This window comes from Haemorhous mexicanus, chromosome 4, assembly GCF_027477595.1.
Source record: "Haemorhous mexicanus isolate bHaeMex1 chromosome 4, bHaeMex1.pri, whole genome shotgun sequence".
In the NCBI taxonomy this organism is placed as follows: Eukaryota; Metazoa; Chordata; class Aves; order Passeriformes; family Fringillidae; genus Haemorhous; species Haemorhous mexicanus.
In genome coordinates, this window is record NC_082344.1 from 8,135,021 (window position 1) to 8,154,960 (window position 19,940).

A 19,940-nucleotide genomic window follows, 5' to 3' on the forward strand; every position below is an offset into this window, starting at 1 on the left:
TTTGTCTCATGGAAGGCCAGAACTTGCTTGTCCTTCTCAATGTGAAAGTGATATTTTAGACTTGGAACCATTTAGATAAATAATTGGGATTGTTCATAGTTTATGTCACCATGATTTCACTGCAACTCTGGGATGAAGGGCAAAAGAACTTGGCTGGGGCAGAGGGGATGCCCTTGGCCTTGGGGCACCAGCACAAGCTGGACCTGGGGCTGAGCACCCTCCAGACCTTACAACTCTTCCCCCTCTTATGCACACGCATCCAGTTTTGTGTGTGGATGATTCACCTTCCTCCTGTGTATGAGTTAAAAGCAAAAATTTTGTCTTTAAAATAATCCTTGAGATTTGGTAAATGGAGGTGCCAGGGAAGCTCTGTGTGAGCAGAAGTATGATTTAGCATCTGCTCTCCTTGTTAGAAAGTGCCCTGTTGTACTCAGGTTGCCAAGGAGGATTTGGCAGGGGGGAAAGGTTTGACTCACCCAGGTGCCATCCCCATCAGCACGGAGCATTTACAAACCTGGCATCCTCTCTCTCCATCTCCAAATCACAGCACAGAGTGAAACGCAGTGATACGAAAGATTAGTCTTCATTCGGCAAAGTAATGGCCAAATTAAATGATGCCAGATGGAAAAACTAAAGGCCACGGTGTCAGGAGTCTGTCCTTAGCCCAGGGCTTTAGGAAGAGGTAAATACACAGATCTCAGCTGGTGCTGCAGGAGGTACGTGTCCGGCAGAAAGCCGGCGCTCGGACTGTGCCGAATCGATACCTGCTATCGAAGGGAGCAGCGCACAGCGCTAGGACCAACCCAGTGTTATTAGAAAATGATATATTGCACATTAGGATGGATAATTCACGTCGCCTTCATCGGCTCAGACCGTCGTGAAAATCCATAAATCATTTTCTCGTTCATGTATCGCCTAAGTGCGATTTGTCACTCGGCATTAGCGGGAGGGCGGCCGCGGATCCCTGCCGCTTCCCAGGCACTGCTCGGAGACCCAAAATGGAGACCCGGCTGCGCTTGGAATCGCGGGGGCAGATCGGATCCCCGGGCTGCGGGCCCCCCCGGGAGGGCGGGAGGCGGCTCCCCCCGCGCCTATACACGTGTGTGGATATAAATATGTGTGTGTTCCCGCGTGGCTGCTGCTGCCCCCCGGATCACGCCGTCTCCGCAGGAGCCTCGCGTGGGTGTCGCGCCTCGAGCGCGCGTGGGGAACGCCCCGAGCCCGGGGATGTGTCCCCCCCCGCTACCTCCGGGGCTTCCTCCGGCCCACAGAGGCGGGCACGGACACGGACACGGACGGGCTCGGTCTCCCGGGTTTCGCCCGCTGCGCCCGGGCCGCCCGCGTTCCTCGAAGGCAGGAGAGGTGGCCGCTCCGGGGGCTCCGGCGGCGGGGAGAGAAGGGCTAGAGCCGGGCTGCCCCGGGTCGCGTTCAGTGCCGGGCAGCGGCCGCTTCCCTATGGGCATCCACCGGTCCCCTAGGCAGGAGAGGCACGATCTCCGCCGGCCGCGCCTGGAGCTGGCGGCAGCGGACGGGCAAGGGAGCGGCGGCGCTTCTGCATGGGAAGGGAAGGCAGCGAGGTCCCCGACCGCATCCAACGGGAAGCGGGAGCAGCCGGGGCATTCTGACGAAATTTTTCAATATTTCTGCAAAACACCCACCGGAATCGCCCCGCCGACTGTTCCCCGCGTTGCCACAGAGCCCAGGGGTGGGCAGGGAGCCACGCAGAAGGGGAGAACAGGATGCAATTTGGGGGAGAGTGGGCATCTCCCTGCCTGCCGCGCCGGCTGCCTCTTCCCTCCCGCAGCGAGGTAGCGCCGCTTGCCGCAGCCGCACAGCCGGCCAGGGGAGCGCGGCGCTGGGCGGAGAGGGGCGGCAGGTCCCGGCGCGGAGCGGGGCGCGCTGTGTGCCCCGCGGGGCGGCGGCGGCGGCGCTGCCGGGCGCAGTGCGGCGCTGGGGGCGCTGGGGGGCGCCCGCCGCCCGCCACAGCGGCCGCGCAGCCGGGGGAGGGGCGGGGCGGGGGCGCGCCCGCGGCTCCGGGCGCTGGAGCCCGCGGGGGGCTCGGCTTTGGACACGGCAGAATGGCTGGGATTGCTGGGGATTCCTAGGGAGCTTCAAGGCCGGCTGGTTCCAGCCCCTCTTGCCGTGGGCAGGGACGTCTTGCACCGGAACGGGTTGCTGCAAGCCCCGTCCAGCCTGGCCTTGAATACTTCCAAGGATGGGGCATCTACAGCGTCTCGGGGAAAGCTGTGCCGGGGCCTCCGAATCCTAATGTGGATTCCTGCATTAAATCCATCCCAATGTGGATTTAATGCCGAGTGACAAAACGCACCTGTAGTTCATTGAGATGTGCGGACGGAGCCGCTGCTGAGTGGTGGATTAGTGAGGGGGTTAGAGCAGGAGGTGCAGGTCCCTGCTTTGTGCTGCTGTTCAAGAACAGCAACATTTGGGGGGGGAAACCCTCCACAAGAATCATAAGTATTGTATTCTTTTACTTTATTCATTCGGCAGCCTTAGGGACACGGATCTCTCAGCCAGCACTGACAGCCGGCACCGGAGCGTTTCCCTTGGATTCCTCTGGTTATCCCTGAGAGAATATCCCACTCCAGGGATATCCGCCTCACCACCCTGAGCACCCAATGACAAGCAGCATTCCTCCTTTTCCCTTTTCCACCGCCCCTGACGGTCTCCTGTTGCACCAGCGGAAATTCCAAAATGGAAATAGGAAAATACTGGCGCAGGCTCGTAGTGCCTTAAATTGGCTGGAGCTGCAAACACTGCACGGGTAAATGACGGAAAGTTGCTCTCTCCACTGTGGAACACAACAAGGGGCGGGGAAGGGGAAAGGAACAACAACAACCACCGCAAGTTTCCCTTTGTTTACGGTTTGTTGGTTTTTTTTTTCCAAAAAGCTCCACTGGAAAGGAAAGTTGGTGGCGGCTCCGTGGAAACTCCCTCTCCAAGGAACGGGGCTTGTTGACGTGTGCGTGTGCCAGGCACGAGCGGCGATCTCCCCATCCAGCGGCCGCGGCGGGGGAACCATCACCCGGGGAGGGGAGAGAGGCAGGGAAGGAGGGAATGAAGGAGGGAAGGAGGGAAGCGGGCAGGGATCCACGGACAGGGATCCACGGACAGGGAGCGCTGAGGCGGCCGGCGCGCGCTCGGCTCGGCTCGCCTCGCCCGCCCAGCCCGCGCGCGGCCCGGCCCGGCCGTGACGCAGCGCACTCGACGCGCGACGCGGCCAATGGGGCGCCGCCCCCGGGGGCGGTGCTGAACGCCGATTGGTTGGCAGGAGCCGGGCGCTGCGCAAAAACAGCGGAGCCGAGCGCTGCCCGCTCAGAAACTGCTGGCAGAGATCTGAGGAGCCGGGCCGGGAGCGGAGCCGGGACGGGAGCGCAGCGGCAGCACAGCGGCGGCACACACAGACACGGGGGCTAGGCGAGAAAGCAGCAAGAGAGGAAAAAAAAATCCCCACCGCGATCGGCACCGCCGTAAAAGCAGAGTGATGATGATGAACGTACTCGTAGCAATAAGAGAAGAAAAGGAAAGACCTTTGACAGACGAGAGAGAAATCTAAAATCTATAAATTAAAAAAAAAAAAAGAAAAAAAAAAAGAGGAAATACCAGGGACATCGGGGAATGAAAGTTTTGGGTAGCTAAGCTGCTCTCTGCCTTTTTTTTTTTTTTTTTAATATGAAATCTTTTTGCGGGTAATTTTTTTTTTTTTTAATTTCGCGGTTTTCTGCCTTTTCCTTGCATCCAAAGAGGGCATGCCCACCGGCTGTTCCAGCAGCATCTACCCTCCAACTCCCACCAGGAAGACAAACCGAGGACAATCTTGAAATACAAAAATTTCCTCCTTGGAATTTGCTGCTGCTGCTGCTGTCTCCGCCGCCACTGCTGCTGCCGCGGTGCAGTGCCAAGACTCTCGGAATAAATAAAAGAGGGCTACAGTGTGTCTCTAGCTACAGCCGGCTAATAGCTATTTTAGTTGGCCGTACATTTCGAAGATCACAGATGAAGTGGGGACGCCTGTCTTCTTCGTTTGGTCAGCGTGTGAAACAATAATCCCCGTAACAAAAAGGAGGGAGATGGGGGAGAAAAAAAATCCTAACATGCATCAGAAGAAATAGTATCTAGCATCCCCCTCAGCCCCCCAAACCAACCTCCTCCACCCCCCCCTTCCCCCGATCCCTCTCTCTCCACACGCTTGCAAGCGCGGACACGCGCGCGCGCACACAGACACACAGACACGCACACACACTGTACTGGGTATTTTCGGAGGAGGAGGTGGCTTTTGGAAGAGGAGGCAGCGGTGGTGTCGGGGAGGGGGGAATCTCTTTCCCCGTCTGGAGATGGTTGTGCTATTCCTCTTTGCCTTGCTCTGGATGGTGGAGGGGGCTTTTTGCCAGCTCCATTATACGGTGCAGGAAGAGCAGGAGCATGGCACGTTCGTGGGGAATATCGCCGAGGACCTGGGCTTGGACATTACAAAACTTTCGGCTCGGCGCTTCCAGACGGCGCCCAACTCCCGCAGCCCTTACCTGGAGCTTAACCTAGAAACCGGGGTACTCTACGTGAACGAGAAGATCGACCGGGAGCAGATCTGCAAGCAGAGCCCCTCCTGCCTGCTGCACCTGGAGGTCTTCCTGGAGAACCCCCTGGAGCTGTTCCGGGTGGAGATCGAGGTGCTGGACATCAACGACAACCCGCCCTCCTTCCCGGAGCCCGACCTGACCGTGGAGATCTCGGAGAGCGCCACGCCGGGAACCCGCTTCCCGCTGGAGAGCGCCTTCGACCCCGACGTGGGCACCAACTCCCTGCGCACCTACGAGATCACCCCCAACAGCTACTTCTCCCTCGACGTGCAGACGCAGGGCGACGGGAACCGCTTCGCCGAGCTGGTGCTGGACCAGCCGCTGGACCGGGAGCAGCAGGCGGTGCACCGCTACGTGCTGACGGCGGTGGACGGCGGGCAGCCCCAGCAGCGCACCGGCACCGCCCTGCTCACCGTCAGGGTGCTGGACTCCAACGACAACGTCCCCGCCTTCGAGCAGCCCGTCTACACCGTGTCGCTGCCGGAGAACTCGCCGCCGGGCACCCTGGTGCTGCAGCTGAACGCCACGGACCCCGACGAGGGGCAGAACGGCGAGATCATATACTCCTTCAGCAGCCACATCTCGGCCCGCGCCCGAGAGCTCTTCGGCATCGCGCCGCGCACCGGGCGCCTGGAGGTGAGCGGCGAGCTGGACTACGAGGAGAGCAGCGTGTACCAGGTGTACGTGCAAGCCAAGGACCTGGGGCCCAACGCCGTGCCCGCGCACTGCAAAGTGCTGGTGCGGGTGCTGGACGCCAACGATAACGCGCCCGAGATCAGCTTCTCCACTGTCAAGGAGGCGGTGAGCGAGGCGGCGGCGCCGGGCACCGTGGTGGCCCTTTTCAGCGTCTCGGACCGCGACTCGGAGGAGAACGGGCAGGTGCAGTGCGAGCTGCTGCAGGGCGACGCGCCCTTCCGCCTCAAGAGCTCCTTCAAGAACTACTACACCATCGTCACCGAGGGACCGCTGGACCGCGAGCAGCCGGGCGGCGACGCCTACACGCTGACCGTGGTGGCCCGGGACCACGGCGAGCCGCCGCTCAGCACCAGCAAGTCCATCCAGGTGCGGGTGAGCGACGTGAACGACAACGCGCCGCGCTTCAGCCAGCCCGTGTACCAGGTGTACGTGAGCGAGAACAACGTGCCCGGCGCCTACATCTACGCCATCAGCGCCACCGACCGCGACCAGGGCGCCAACGCCCGCCTCGCCTACTCCATCCTGGAGAGCCAGATCCAGGGCATGTCCGTCTTCACCTACGTCTCCATCAACTCCGAGAACGGGTTTCTCTACGCCCTCCGCTCCTTCGACTACGAGCAGCTCAAAGAGTTCAGCTTCCAGGTGGAGGCCCGCGACGCGGGCGAGGAGCCGCAGCCGCTGGCCGGCAACGCCACCGTCCACATCATCGTGGTGGACCAGAACGACAACGCCCCCGCCATCGTCAGCCCCCTGCCCGGCCGCAACGGCACCCCGGCGCGGGAGGCGCTGCCCCGTGGCGCCGAGCCGGGGTACCTGGTCACCCGGGTGGCTGCGGTGGACGCCGACGACGGCGAGAACGCCCGCCTCACCTACAGCATCGCGCGGGGCAACGAGGCCGGGCTCTTCCGCATGGACTGGCGCTCCGGGGAGCTGCGGACGGCCCGCAGGGTGCCGGCCAAGCGCGACCCGCAGCGCCCCTACGAGCTGGTCATCGAGGTGCGCGACCACGGGCAGCCGCCGCTCTCCTCCACCGCCGCCGTGCAGGTGGTGCTGGTGGACGGCGCGGGCGAGCGCTCCGGCGGCGGCGGCGGCCCGGCCGCGGGCACCGGGGCGGGGGGAGGCGGCGGAGGCTCCGGCGAGCATCGCCCCAGCCGCTCCGGGGGCGATAACTCGCTTGACCTCACCCTCATCCTCATCATCGCCCTGGGCTCCGTCTCCTTCATCTTCCTGCTGGCCATGATCGTCCTGGCGGTGCGCTGCCAGAAGGAGAAGAAGCTCAATATCTACACCTGCCTGGCCAGCGACTGCTGTCTGGGCTGCTGCTGCTGCTGCCCCTGCTGCAGCCGGCAGGCGCGGGCCCGCAAGAAGAAGCTCAGCAAGTCGGACATCATGCTGGTGCAGAGCTCCAACGTGCCGAGCAATCCCGCGCAGGTGCCGGTGGAGGAGTCGGGCAGCTTCGGCTCCCACCACCACAACCAGAACTACTGCTACCAAGTCTGCCTCACCCCCGAGTCCGCCAAGACCGACCTGATGTTCCTCAAGCCTTGTAGCCCCTCTCGCAGCACCGACGCCGAGCACAACCCCTGCGGGGCCATCGTCACCGGCTACGCCGACCAGCAGCCCGACATCATCTCCAACGGCAGCATTTTGTCCAGCGAGGTAAGGACCGGCACCCCCCGGCATCCCACATCCCCCCAGCCCCCTCAGACTTCATCCCCGAGCATCCTTCCTGAAGATCCCGCTCCTCCTCCTCTCCCGTCGCGAAAGGCGTTTTGCATTCCTAATCCTGCTTCTTTCTCCTTTAATCAGTCCGCTCTCTCTCCGCCCTTTGCCCTCTCCTCTTTGGGAGGTTTTAGCGACAGGCGGGGGTCTCAGAGGCTATTGCGGGGTAGAGACACACACACACTCTCATCGCTCGGGCTGAGCAGCTGTTGCAGCCAAGCGTGTTCCCCCTGAGTCCCCCTTCCCCCCCCTCCGGTGCTTCTGAAGGAATCTGGCCCCGGCTGGGCAGTATCGGGGCGCAGAGATGCCCCCGAGTCTGCGGTAGCTGTGAGTGGATTGCCGGTGGGTTGGGAGATGGGGGGGTTACAGCTCTCTGCAGAATCTCTCCGCTTGACAAGGCTGAAGTGACGTGGGGTGTAATCACAGGATGCTCTGGAGCAAGGCTTTAAACCTGTGTCTTTTTCTGTCTTGAAATCTTTTCACGTGCAAGTAAGACTTTGGGGGAAACCCCCTCTGAGACTGTGACAATCACTGTAGTTGCAGGAGCTTTAATTTGTGAATTAGGGGTTTTGACTTTTCTTGACTCTGTCTGCACAGCTCTTTCTAACCCCAAAGTTTGCAAAGAGCAGCAAGAAAGAGTTTCTGTAAAATCGTGTGCTAAGACTTAATGTCCCCTGCAATCTTGCCTATGTTGTGTTACCTGGTGTGCAGAGAATTTTTGCTGAAGAATTTACCATGCCGTATCACTCCCCCATTAATCATTTTGTACTGGGTTAGCTCATATATATTGTCAGCACCTCTCTGCCTGTGCATTAGTCAAAACCTCACATTCACTCTTACCCTACTGAAACCTGTGTTGTCCAGTCTGACAAAGGTGGTTTGAATGGTGTATTCTAAGGCATTAAGTTCTGCAGTGAAATTTCTAATATTCAATTGTAATACTGACTTTGCCTCAAAGTGTCTACAGAACTCTTGGCTTCTGCTGCCTTTTTAATGACTTGAGGGTATCTCAATGTTGTTTTTTTTTTTCTTTATGGTGCAATACCAGTACCATCTGAGTAGTCCACAACTCTAGAAATAGTTATGCTAATTTTTTGTGGGAGTCCTTGTGATGCTCAACAGTGAGAAAACGTCAGAGTCTTGTCTCAAGGAACTCCAGAAAAAAATCTCTTGTGCCTTCCCATCTGTGTGACTAAGAGCTGATTTTTTTTCCCCCCTTCCATTCTAGAAACAGATTTTGCAGGCCTACTTGCAGCTAAGCATTACCATTTATAGTGACTATGGTGAGCTGCTCCCTTGTATATTTTCTGCTGCTGGTTACGGAAATATCAAGAGTTAAAATATCTCCCAATACTTTCTTTTCTCCTAGACAAAGCATCAGCGTGCTGAGCTCAGTTATCTAGTTGACAGACCCCGACGAGTAAACAGGTAGGAGCTCTGTAGCCTTGGCTTCCTCATGTATGCTTTAGCAAGTCTGAATGCTGTGCAGAAATGTATTTACTACAGATATAACTGGGTAGTAAAGCAATGGGAAGTCGAATGGATGTAGATGCACTAAATAAGTTTGAATTGTGGCTTTTCTAAACTGGTTTCCAAACTGACTGAAAAGAGAACAAAATCTCGGATTGTATTGGTCTAAAACGTGCTTCAAATACTTAATAACATGCTTCTGTAGGGTCTCCCAGAAAACATTGTCTCACTGAGCTAAAGTTCAGCTACCCGGCTTAAAGAAAATGCTTCCAAATGACTTTCACGGACTACGTGAAAGCCAGGAGGAGTAATAACCCTTGCTGGCCCTTGCAAGGTCTGAAAATTGCTCTTTTTGTTCCCGGTGGGCAGGGCACCTCGGTGGAAACCGTGCAGCAGGCAGGAGTGGGGTGGGGGCGGGGGGAATGCAGCGCCGTGTTTGGCCATGTGATGGCGGAAGAATGTTTTACGAGTTCTTCTTTCATGTTTATTCTAATGTAAAGATGTTTCTGTGTCTAGTTCTGCATTCCAGGAAGCAGACATAGTAAGCTCTAAGGACAGTGGTCATGGAGACAGTGAGCAAGGAGACAGTGATCATGATGCCACTAATCGAGGTCAATCCTCCGGTAAGTCTGATAAGAGAATGGAAATATTGGATCTTTAAGTAGGGAGACTAGAAAGAACAGTTACTTATAGGAATATAATACAAGAGAGGCATAAATAAGGTGAGCATATTTATTTCTTGGGAGTCTGGGTTTACATCAGCTTGCTGCTACAATTGCCTGGACAAGGAGGCAGTTTTGAACCTCTTATGGTTTCAGGGCAGAATTTACTTTATTCATGTGGTTGGGGATGGGAATTGGTGTGTTATACTGTATCATTCACTGTAGGAAAACTTCCTGCACATTAAAACAAAGTTATTGGTACATTTTATAGCACATTTTCTTCTATGGCAGATTTAGAGAATTTCAAAGCATTAAGCAGTTCTGTTTAGCAGGCACTTCAGCTGGCACAGCAATGAGAAGTGAAGGAGGAGTTCCCAAGGGAAAGAATGAACCCAGTGATTGAATGACAGCCAGACTGTGAGGGGTTTTTTTTCAGGGGATCAGCAGAGACACGTTGGGTGCTCTGAATGTGTAATACCTTCGAATTTTGGAGGATTGTCTGTTAATTCAAATTGAGGCACTGTATGTTGCAAGTGGTCTCCGTGTTAATAAGATATTATTAAATACATTTTCTTGACAGAGGAAAGAAAGGCTTTAAAAGGCTATGAATCACTTAGGAAATACACACATTGCAGTGTTATGCCCATATGTAGGGCTTGCTGTCTTAGTTCTCATACTGTCAGTTTGCTTCTGAAAGGAACATTTGTTCAGAGCCTGTGCATTAGAATTCACGCTCACCCTCACACTGCATTTTAGCTACAAATGCTGGGCTTTCTTTCCTACTGCAGCCTCCCCAGGTCTGGTACATCTTTGTGGAACACAGTGCTGCCTTTCCCCTTGTTTCCTTTGTGCTCTGTCACGTATCAAGATTTGCTACAACCATGTCATACAAAATACTGTCAGTTCTCCTTTTTTTTATTCCCCCCGACCCCCACCTTAAAAGGCACCAGGGCAGGGGACCCAGTGCTGTCACAGCAGTGCTGCCTCACCCTCCTGCTCTGTTAATGTCCTCTATTTTCTTGCTGCTGTAGTCCCTGTGCCCTTAACGATGGGAAACCCAGGCACCAGGGGAAGAGGAGGCTGCCACAGGGCCTCTTTCTATTGCTGCAAGTCATTAATATGCAGACCTAATGAGACTTGAGAAGAGCCAAGAGTCTCTGGAGCTCCCTGCTTCTTGCAGGGCTTCATGCTAAGTGAACAGAGTGTCTATTTTGTGTCTGGGAACCTGACAACAAACCAGGTCTTGCCAGAAGTTTACATCTGAACACAGAGCCTCTTTCATTTTTGGCCTATATATGGCGTATGATTTATTATTGTTCGAAAAAGCCATGTATTTAGCCTCCCCCCACCCTTTCTTTTGCACTGTTTCTGATGCAGCAATCAGGGCTACTGAGTTATAAAAAGCTCTCTCTCCTCCTGCCCTCCCTGCATTCCTGTTTTTTTTTTTTTTCTCCTCTTTTACGCATTTTACTGCTGCAGTCATCTCCATGAACATTTCAATCAGCTTAGTCCCTCAACATAATGAACCATAATAACCAAACAGGAGAGAAAAGAATAAACATCTGCAGAAGGGGCTGGATTTGACTGATGGTGGGAATGTAATCATGTAGTTGCACATCAACTGAAAGCTATTTTCTTTTAGATGCATTCTGTGCTGTTATTGTTGTGCCTCTGTTCTTTATGCTTTCCCTCCATTTTAAAAGTAGACTATGAATACTTGTCATATTTGGCATTGATCCTTAGTGGGGTAAATTCTTCTTCATTTCTGTTTTATCAAACAGTGGAGAAAAACTGTTCTGTACTTTGAAATAATTCCAAATCATTTAAGAATTTGATGTGATTTGTGAACTTCTGTATCTTCAGTGGTGATCACATAGTCAGTGATGAAAGCTGACAATTAGGCTTGGTCTACTCACAATTAGTAGCTTGAACTGAAAACTCAGAATGCACCAATTTCATATACTAGTACTGAGATTTGAGAATAATTTGCATGCACCACTTTTTTAATGCTAGTCCCAGATAAATATTTCAATACAGATCTCTGTAGAAACAGCTTAATCTTCTATACACATTATCTACTGTTCTTGTAAGTTTTGGGCTGAATCATGCTGTCTTAATGCAAAGAATGTGCCCTTTTACCTCAGCAATGACAAGACAGTTTGACATAAGTCTTCACTCTTGCAATGAGCTTTTGGGGATAAATTTTCTGGGGGGGAAAAAAGGAGCATAAATCTTGTTTGGTCTTAAGTGGCTAGAGGAAGTATAGAGGGAATGCCTTCTCAATTGCATTGGTTATTCTGATGCTAGAGCATCAGAATAATAATCAATTAAGCATCAGAAAAATAATCAATTATTTTTAAATTACTGAAGGAAAACACTCTGATTGATAACATGTCAGCAGTTTGGGCTGTTTTTTTTCCCCAAGATGTTACCTGATACTACACAGCATCATATTTGTTTTCAAAAGCAGATAAAAATATTTAGTAGGTAATTCACACTGGCAGACAAAACTCATTCCCCACCAGTTTTAGTCAGCAGCGTGTTCTGCTGGCAAAACATCTTTTTACTGTTCAGCACAGGACCTCTGTCACTGGTGAGCAGTCCTGTGGCACAGAAATAGCTATTCTGTAGTAGTCCATTGCAATCCAAGCTGTGGTGTCATGGTCAGTTATTAATTGGGAAGGAAAACATGTAGGATGTAAATCCATCACCCTGCCACAGCTTTATCTTGTAGAATTTAGTAAAAAATCTGAGCTATGCTGCTCTACGTGCCATAAAATGTTTTCTTGAGTTTTGAAATTAGATCATAGTTTACCTTTTCACAAAATGTTTTCTTAAAAGTGATTTATTCATGTTTTAAATGTGCTGAAATGCATGTAAGGGATTCATATTTTTCCCATTAAAGTAACACATAAATGCCTCATAATTATCCACATTCTTACCTACCTTAACACTGATGAAGTACTAAAGTACTGTCATCTGCTTTTGGCAGGGAATGGCAAGGAGTGAGATGCTCAAGATCCTAATTTTTTTGTGGATTGAATAGTTATTTCATTGACTGGGTTAGTAATCTGAGCTTTTTGAAAAAGACAACTTTACAAAGGTGAAAAAGTAAGTGCAGGAGGATTTTGGCCAACAGAGGAGGGGTTTCTCAAACTCTAGGTTCTAATGACCTGTGGTCTCCTTTGAAAATGTTTGAGAGCAAAGCTGCTACTTGTGATAGAGCAAACCCAGCTCACACAACACTTCTACCTCTTACTAACACACTGTATTTCAGCTGTGTTCTCTAGGAGTAATTCTCAAGCACGAGGTTAGTTTATTTCCCATGGTTGATTAATTTCTTGGCCTCCCTTGTGAAACTGCCAGCTTGGGTGCCAATTAATGCTCTGCATGTGTGTACATTTAAATTGTATGATTAGACACCTGTCCTGTAAGATTTGGACTCGTGCCATCAATTTATTTCATATGGTTGCTCACTAGCTACTTGGCTTTCCCAAGCACAGTCCTTCACAGTATTACCCTTTTTTTCATGGAATTGGCACAGTATCTCAGAGGCACTTCAGGGAGGAATGCCCAAAATGAGGAGCCAAGTAGATGCACTGCCTTGTATATCCTGTAAAATGCACCAAAATATCCTGCCTTGTATATCCTATAAAATGCATTTTTTTGCCTGTTTTTTTGGACAGTTTACATTGGTGACTGGCTGAAACTTTAAATTAGGCTTTTCCTGTTGGATTTTTTGAAGGGAATTGGTAAGGGTTTAATGCAAAGGCACAGGGTGAAACACTGGCTCACACCTTTTCAGCACAGATTAGCTGAATGCCAAGAGGGTTCATTATGGCAGAAGAGCTGCAATATTTCAGTGTCCATAAGGAAAAGAATAAGAGAGGTCAGAAGAAGAATTTCAGTGATAAAGGGACAGAGAAAACCAGTATTTCCTCTGAGCCTATGCAGACTGACAGCTAAATCCTGTTTTGAAGATCACTTGGGCAAAAAGTCTATCTCAGATAAAGTGAGAGTGAACATGAAAATGGCTTAGAAAAGTGCTTTGACTGAAGCTAAGTGCTACTTCTATTTTTTTTGTTGGTGTTTTTTTATTTCCCCTCTTCTTCCTTGGCCTGCATGCTTAATAATGTTCTCATCTCAGTGGTCCAGATAGGCCTTTGAAGCTGAGATTTGGAAGGGCTGAATATTGAAGATATTTGAGTCTTTATTCATGTTCTGATGCAGATGAAGTCAGTTTTATCCAAGGCAGCATACCAATTACTTAGCAAGAAAGAGTGATAATAACTGTTTCATAGAGTCCAATTCTGCAGTAGATAACTACCAAGTAGGTTAGCATCATTATCCTTATTTACCAATAGAAAACATGAATCACAGGGTAATGAGATACTTGCTCATTGATAGTCTAACCAAATGGATAGTTGTTCTGGGAATGGGAGGTGTGATTTAGGGAACCAGATCTTCTCAGAGCTATTTTGAATCTAACTAGCACAGGAGAAACAGAAGTGTCATTTATTTCCAAGTAAAAGGCAAGGTTCTGGGGAAAAAAAACATCCACACACTGGGGAAAACCCTTTTCAATAATGGTATTGCAAAAAATATTTCATCAGCATTTTTTTTTTTTGTTAAATCTTTTACTGAGTAATGCACATGAAAGTGTTCACTTTTTGCTCATGGTGTATGGTTCCTCCTTAATTAATTTGAGGAAGGACACATTATTTAAAAATGGGTTTAGGACTAATTTTTTGCTTTGACAAAACCAATTAAAACTCATGGAGAAATTTTGATTTTCTCCTTTTGAAATATGAAAAGGAAGGAAACTGGGAGCAGGCTTTGAAAATGAAGTGCTGCCAAGTATGTGATTCAAAGCACCTGAGTTCAGGTACTTCAGACATGAAACTTAACACCTTTCCTAGTTTTTGGCAGCTTTTGAGGGAGGGGCAGGGGTTTGCTTTCATTTAAAATCTGCAAAGTCACAGTTGTGGGAGGGCTCATATTGTCCACTAGCCCCCCTGGTAATAAAATAGGAATGAGCTGGTGGCCTTTGCCATAAGTTGTTCTGTGTGTGCTGCATTTGGAATAGTGCAGTGCTGATCCCTGTCAGAACTTCAGTGCACTGTGCTGTCTGTTTGTATCCACAAAAGGCATTTGAAATCCCTAATTCAGAGTCACCTTTAAAATCTCAGTTTGTCTGTATGCGCAAGGTCTAACAGCATAACTAAGGGAAAAATAAGAATACAGAGCATTTTTCTTTAATGTGGACTTGTAAGTATGATGGATAGTTCAGGAGGATCACATATATAAAACTAGATTTATGAGGGAAATGAGATAGAAGTGTTCAACTACTGCACATTTTGTTTTAAATCAAGAACATGATTCTTGGGGTATGAAGGAGTTCTGTGCTGAGTGTCTCACTTCTTTGCCATGATATGTCCTTCCTCCTTGCAAAGCAACAAAAAGCCCTTACTTTTCCCCAACCGTGTGTTAAATGTTTTTCAATTAGAGCCAGAAAATTCTATACTATGACCCACAGGAAAAAGGTGGGGAAGAATAGTCAGCATTCATACCACAGGCAGTGCAAATTGCATGGCTGCCCAGGGATTTTGAAAATAAGCTGCTAATTTGAATTTCTTTTCTGTCAAAATACTAAACCCGAGGGCTTGGTTCTGCACCTGTTAAACTCTTAGGGACTGTTTGACTGCTTCAAGCTGGAACAATTCCTAACCCTTGCCTCTCTGAACATTTTGTTCCTATTCTAAACAAGCATATACATTTAGCTAGGTGTTCTAGCAGGGTATATTTAAATTCCAATGTATATAATTTGGTTTATTTCTTTTTACAAGTTCTCCTCTCAAAGAGAGAAGAAGTTTGCAGTACAAGCTCACATTTTATATCCCCTACATTCATTTCTTTGTTTATTAGGAATCCTGATTTATAGTGGCTATAACATCTTTTATAATAAGCTGTTATATAATACTATTCAGTGCACTGCAGTAGACAAGCAGTATTCAAAAGGGAACAGAAAAAATATATTTGGATAGAAATCTTTTGTGGTTTAGCAGCTGATGTGAGAACAAACTAGTGAAATGGAGGGTAATTTTCCAGGTGAAATAAAGATCCATAAAGGGAGGAAAAGGGTATATATTTGAATGTGTAAACTTAAAATAATATTTTTCTAATCTTTCCCTCCCCATAGACTAAAGAATATAATTTAATGCTTACCCTTAAGTTTCTCTTTCTCCTCCTGTCTTTCAGGAAATGTTGGATTAGTATGATCAGTGATACATTATCAGCAAAATGGAACTGTAATAATTTTCTTATTAAATGCTGGGCTATTTGTTTTTTACATGTAGCTTTGCCAAGAAGTCTGCAAATTGTAACTATTTCATGTTTATTGTCCCTTAAATCTTTGGAAGGCAAAAAAATTTTTTTTCTCAGATATTTCAATACATAAGATACACACAAAGAGTTTTATAAATATTGTAAGATACTAATTTCTTTTTGGAAAGTCTACATCTAAATATTTCTTTTCAGTCTTTGATAGCTCCTACCACTACAGAATTTATATTTGCACTGTTTTCCTCCTTGCCTGATGATCTTCATCTGATTCCTTAAGCATATCTGCAGTTCACATTTGCATTCTTCAACAGTTCACTGATCAGAAATTTATTTTCAGGCTTCTGCATGCCAATTATCAAGGCAAGCTTCTAATCGAAACTGGACCTGGTATTGTATATTGCTTAGTTTAAAATTAAAAAGTCATTATAAAGTGAGATTAATCTGAGACAAAAACCTTTTCTTTCTCATTTCCTCATGATTTTTTTTCTGTCTAAATGATTGCCTTTCTTACTCAAGCACTTGTTGATAGCTCGTAATCATTGTTCCTTTCTGAAGAGATAGGTTTTTTTTGTAGTATGAGATATTACATAAATATTATTAATATAATTCAAATTAGAGTTCAAAACTGTGGTTCAGTTCTTAATACTAATCCTCACACTGGAGATCAGGCTAATCCAGTTCTCTACAATGTTCCCTGGTAAATGAGCTACATTACGTGAATCTTATTACAAGAATCAACTAGGCTGGAAAAGATCTTTGAAATCATTGAGTCCAACCTGTGCCCTTACACCACCTTGTCAACCAGACCCTGGCACGGAGTGCCACATCCTTAAAGTTCAAGGCACATCCTTGAGTCTTTCCTTAAACACCTCCAGGGGACAGTGGCTCCACCACCACCCTGTTCCCTTTTTGTGAAGAAATTCCTCCTAATGTCCAACCCAAACCTCCCCTGGCACAGCTTAAGGCTGTGTTCTCTTCTATATTACAGCTGTTCAATTTTTTTTCCTGTTTCTGTTACAAGTAGTGTTATTTTTTTTGTAATTCTAATGAAGTGCTTGTAAATGCAATGTTTATAACAGATTTAGTTCAGTTTTGATACACACCTAAGATTCTCTTTATAAACACAAGAAAAAAGGGGTTTGGTTTTTTTTTTTTTTTACTCTTCTGCTTTTTAGTATGATGCTGAAGATTGCGTTGGTTTAACCCAAACAGCAGCTAAGCACCACACAGTCGCTTGCTCATTCTCCTAGGATGTGAAGGAGAATCAGAAAAAAGTAAAGTCATGGGCTGAGATAAGAATAGCTTAATAATTGAAATAAAGATAATAACAAAATGGAGAGAGAGGAATGAAATTGAAGAGAAATGATGCACACTATACTTGCACCAGGCACTGATTGAGGCTCAGCCCAGCCCTGAGCAGTGATTGGTCTCTCTCTGCCACCTCCAGTTTATATAGTGGGCATGATGCTCCCTGGTATGGAATAGCCCTTTGGCCAGCTCACATCAGCTGTCCTGGCCATGCTCCCTCTCAGCTTCTTATGCATTTCCTCACTGGCAGGGCATGGGACACTGAAATGTCCCTGATTTAGTGTAAGCACTACTGAGCAACTACCAAAAAATTGTGTTACCAGTATTATTCTCATATTAAATCCGAAATGCAGCACTGTATCAACTACTAGGAACTCTATGAAATGAACTCTATCCCACCCGAAAACAGGACAAACCAACTTGGAGATGCTGGTTTATTTTACTCTGTCCCTGTGGTTTCTTACACTATTCCTCTCAAGTATAATGCAATGACTTCATGACTCTTAGCCAGGAAATACTCCTTTGGAATGCTGATCTGAAAGTGGTCAAAAGCAGCATAGCTTGTCATTTGAGATCTTAATAGCATTAAAGGATTTGTAAGCAAACAGTTTGGTGTTAGCATGGATAATTGTTTGCTTATATAGGGGAAGTATTAACAATTTTTTTGATAGTATCCACAGCCACATCACATGGGACTACAGTTGCCTTTGTATTGCTAATTGCAGTATTTTATTATAGGGTTCTGTCCCATTTCTTGGATGACTTGATAATAGCAAGGACTACTGCAGCAGCAATGAAAACTGTCTCTGAAAGAGTGATGTAATGATTGAATAAGCTCTCCTGATCACTTGAAAGTTCAATTCCTACTTTGTAACATCTGCTTTTAATATCAATAGGTTCCATCTCTATACTGATGTATGCACAGAGAGTTGTTTTATAGGACTCTTTAATGTTTCATTTCATAAATGAAATCTGTGATTTCTAAGTCCTGACTTTCAATTTCTTTGGTCAGCAACCCATTTATGTAGAAACAATTCCTGCATGTTCTTAAGCAGGTATTTTCAACCAGTGAACTGCAGATAACAACCTGCAAGCGGACTTGAACCTTGTATGAAGTGGTTCAAAGTAGTGAGATCTGCAAGTTACTTTGAGACAGAGCCTCTGATGCTCTTTTTCTAGTGGCATTTCTGTGTGTGTGACATTCTGGCATTTATTTATGTGTGTTACAAGGTGTCTTTGACATCTGATGACTGGACAACTAGATTTTTTTTCATGATGTTGTTGAGGGGATGAAACTAGCGGAAGAAGTTGTTACGGCATTTCTCTTTCCGCTTCTCTTTCCTTGGCATGATCTTTCTTATCTGTCAGCAGCTGTTCATGATGCTGAAGCTTATATCTGTAGTTTCTTTTTCTTTCATGCTTGCAGGCATGGATCTCTTCTCCAATTGCACAGAGGAATGTAAAGCACTGGGCCACTCAGATCGGTGCTGGATGCCTTCCTTTGTTCCATCCGATGGACGCCAAGCTGCAGATTACCGCAGCAATCTGCACGTACCTGGCATGGACTCCGTTCCAGACACTGAAGTGTTTGAAACACCAGAAGCCCAGCCTGGGGCAGAAAGGTCCTTCTCCACCTTTGGCAAAGAGAAGGCCCTTCACAACAGTCTGGAGAGGAAGGAGTTCGATGGACTGCTGTCTAATACACGAGCGCCTTACAAACCACCATATTTGAGTAAGTACTGTTCAAAAAGCTCCTTGGGAGTGTTCCCTTTGCAGAAACAAAAATTAGCTCTTTCTTCTTTTCATGTTAGGAATAATACAAGCACAATCTTAGGAATGGGGGGGAGATGGCTTCTGTTGGATTCAGGCACCAGTGAAGAAGGCGTTGTTCAGTGCTTTTTTTAAAAAGACAAAATCTTTCTTGTTTTTAGTGTTACATCATTGTCACCAACAAAAGTGTCAGCTAATATTAATGGGGAAGTTATTGTATTTGCAGGGTTGCCCCGACAAAGGCAGGAATGGTGTCTCTGACTCCATGTTGTCAGAAGGCCAATTTATTACTTTATGATACTATATTATATTAAAGAATACTATACTATACTAAGGAATACAGAAAGGATAATTAGAGAATGCTAAAAAGATAACAATGAAAACTCCTGACTCTCTTCAGAGTCCCGACACAGCTTGGCCCTGATGGGCCAAAGAGTCAAAATAACTCACAGCAGAATCCAATGAAACAATCACCTGTGGGTAAACAATCTCCAGACACATTCCACACGAGTAAAACACAGGAGAAGCAAATGAGATAAGAATTGTTCTCCTTTTCTCTGAGTCCTCTCAGCTTCCCAGGAGAAAAATCCTGGGCGAAGGAGTTTTTTCAGACAATGTGAATGCCACAGGGGAGTTGCTCAGTTTTGTTTTCTGATGCTGGATTATTTCCAAAATTTTCTTCAGTAGATGGTTTAAAAATTAGTGTTGCCAGGCTAGTGTTTTCTATGACTAGAGTTAAATTGAGAGAGTTACTAGGAGCTTCTTTATATAATTGAGAAGTATCTTGTGAATAAACAGTATGTATATTATTTTGAAGTGGCTGTTTAAATAGTTTGGAAATAAGAGCCTTCAGTCTGATCATCTTTCAGCCTAGAAGTACTGATTCTTGTCAGGCTCCTCTGGGCCTTCTGTCTCATTCCAAAATCTTGCCTCTTTCTTTAGTCACCTTTTGACTATGGTTATGTGGCATGAAAGAGTGTGATAGATCTCGGAGACCTTCATAATTCCTTTTGGAGTCTGAGCCAGCTGTAGAACCCTTGAATAGCACTTTGATCTGTCTTTTTCATTCTATTTGATGCATTCTGTATTTTATTAGAGACTGTAATTTCCTTGACTTAGAGAATTTGTGATGTTTATCTCATTCATATAAGCCAAAGACATTAACACTGCAATATTGACCCTTTTTTAAAGCAACAGAGGCCTTTTAGGACAGCAGACTGGGGGTAAAAGAGAAATAATCTCTCTGAATGGTATTATTTATTTATTAAGTCATTTAGTTGCTCTGAGGGGTGGTGTGCTGGCAGTCTGATATGTGAAGATCTTTGGTACAGATCATTCTTAGCACAGACAGCTCAGTTCTCCCTTCTAAATTGGC

At 47.5% G+C, this 19,940-nt stretch overlaps 1 protein-coding gene across 4 annotated transcripts in view; it reads left to right on the forward strand.

Moving 5' to 3' along the window:
* Window positions 1–3,279: 3,279 nt before the first annotated feature.
* The window catches only part of PCDH10 (protocadherin 10), a 34,947-nt gene continuing 18,286 nt past the window's right edge, over window positions 3,280–19,940 (forward strand). For 2 of the 4 annotated variants that reach the window (XM_059843788.1, XM_059843789.1), the window contains exons 1-4: window positions 3,281–6,950; window positions 8,383–8,441; window positions 9,000–9,106; window positions 18,198–18,527. In XM_059843788.1, coding sequence (XP_059699771.1) covers window positions 4,353–6,950; window positions 8,383–8,441; window positions 9,000–9,106; window positions 18,198–18,527 — 3,094 coding nt within the window. In that variant the 5' untranslated portion in view covers window positions 3,281–4,352. Of the gene's footprint in view, window positions 6,951–8,382; window positions 8,442–8,999; window positions 9,107–18,197; window positions 18,528–19,940 lie in introns of all 4 variants that reach the window. The other 2 variants (XM_059843785.1, XM_059843787.1) reach the window with 2 other exon arrangements.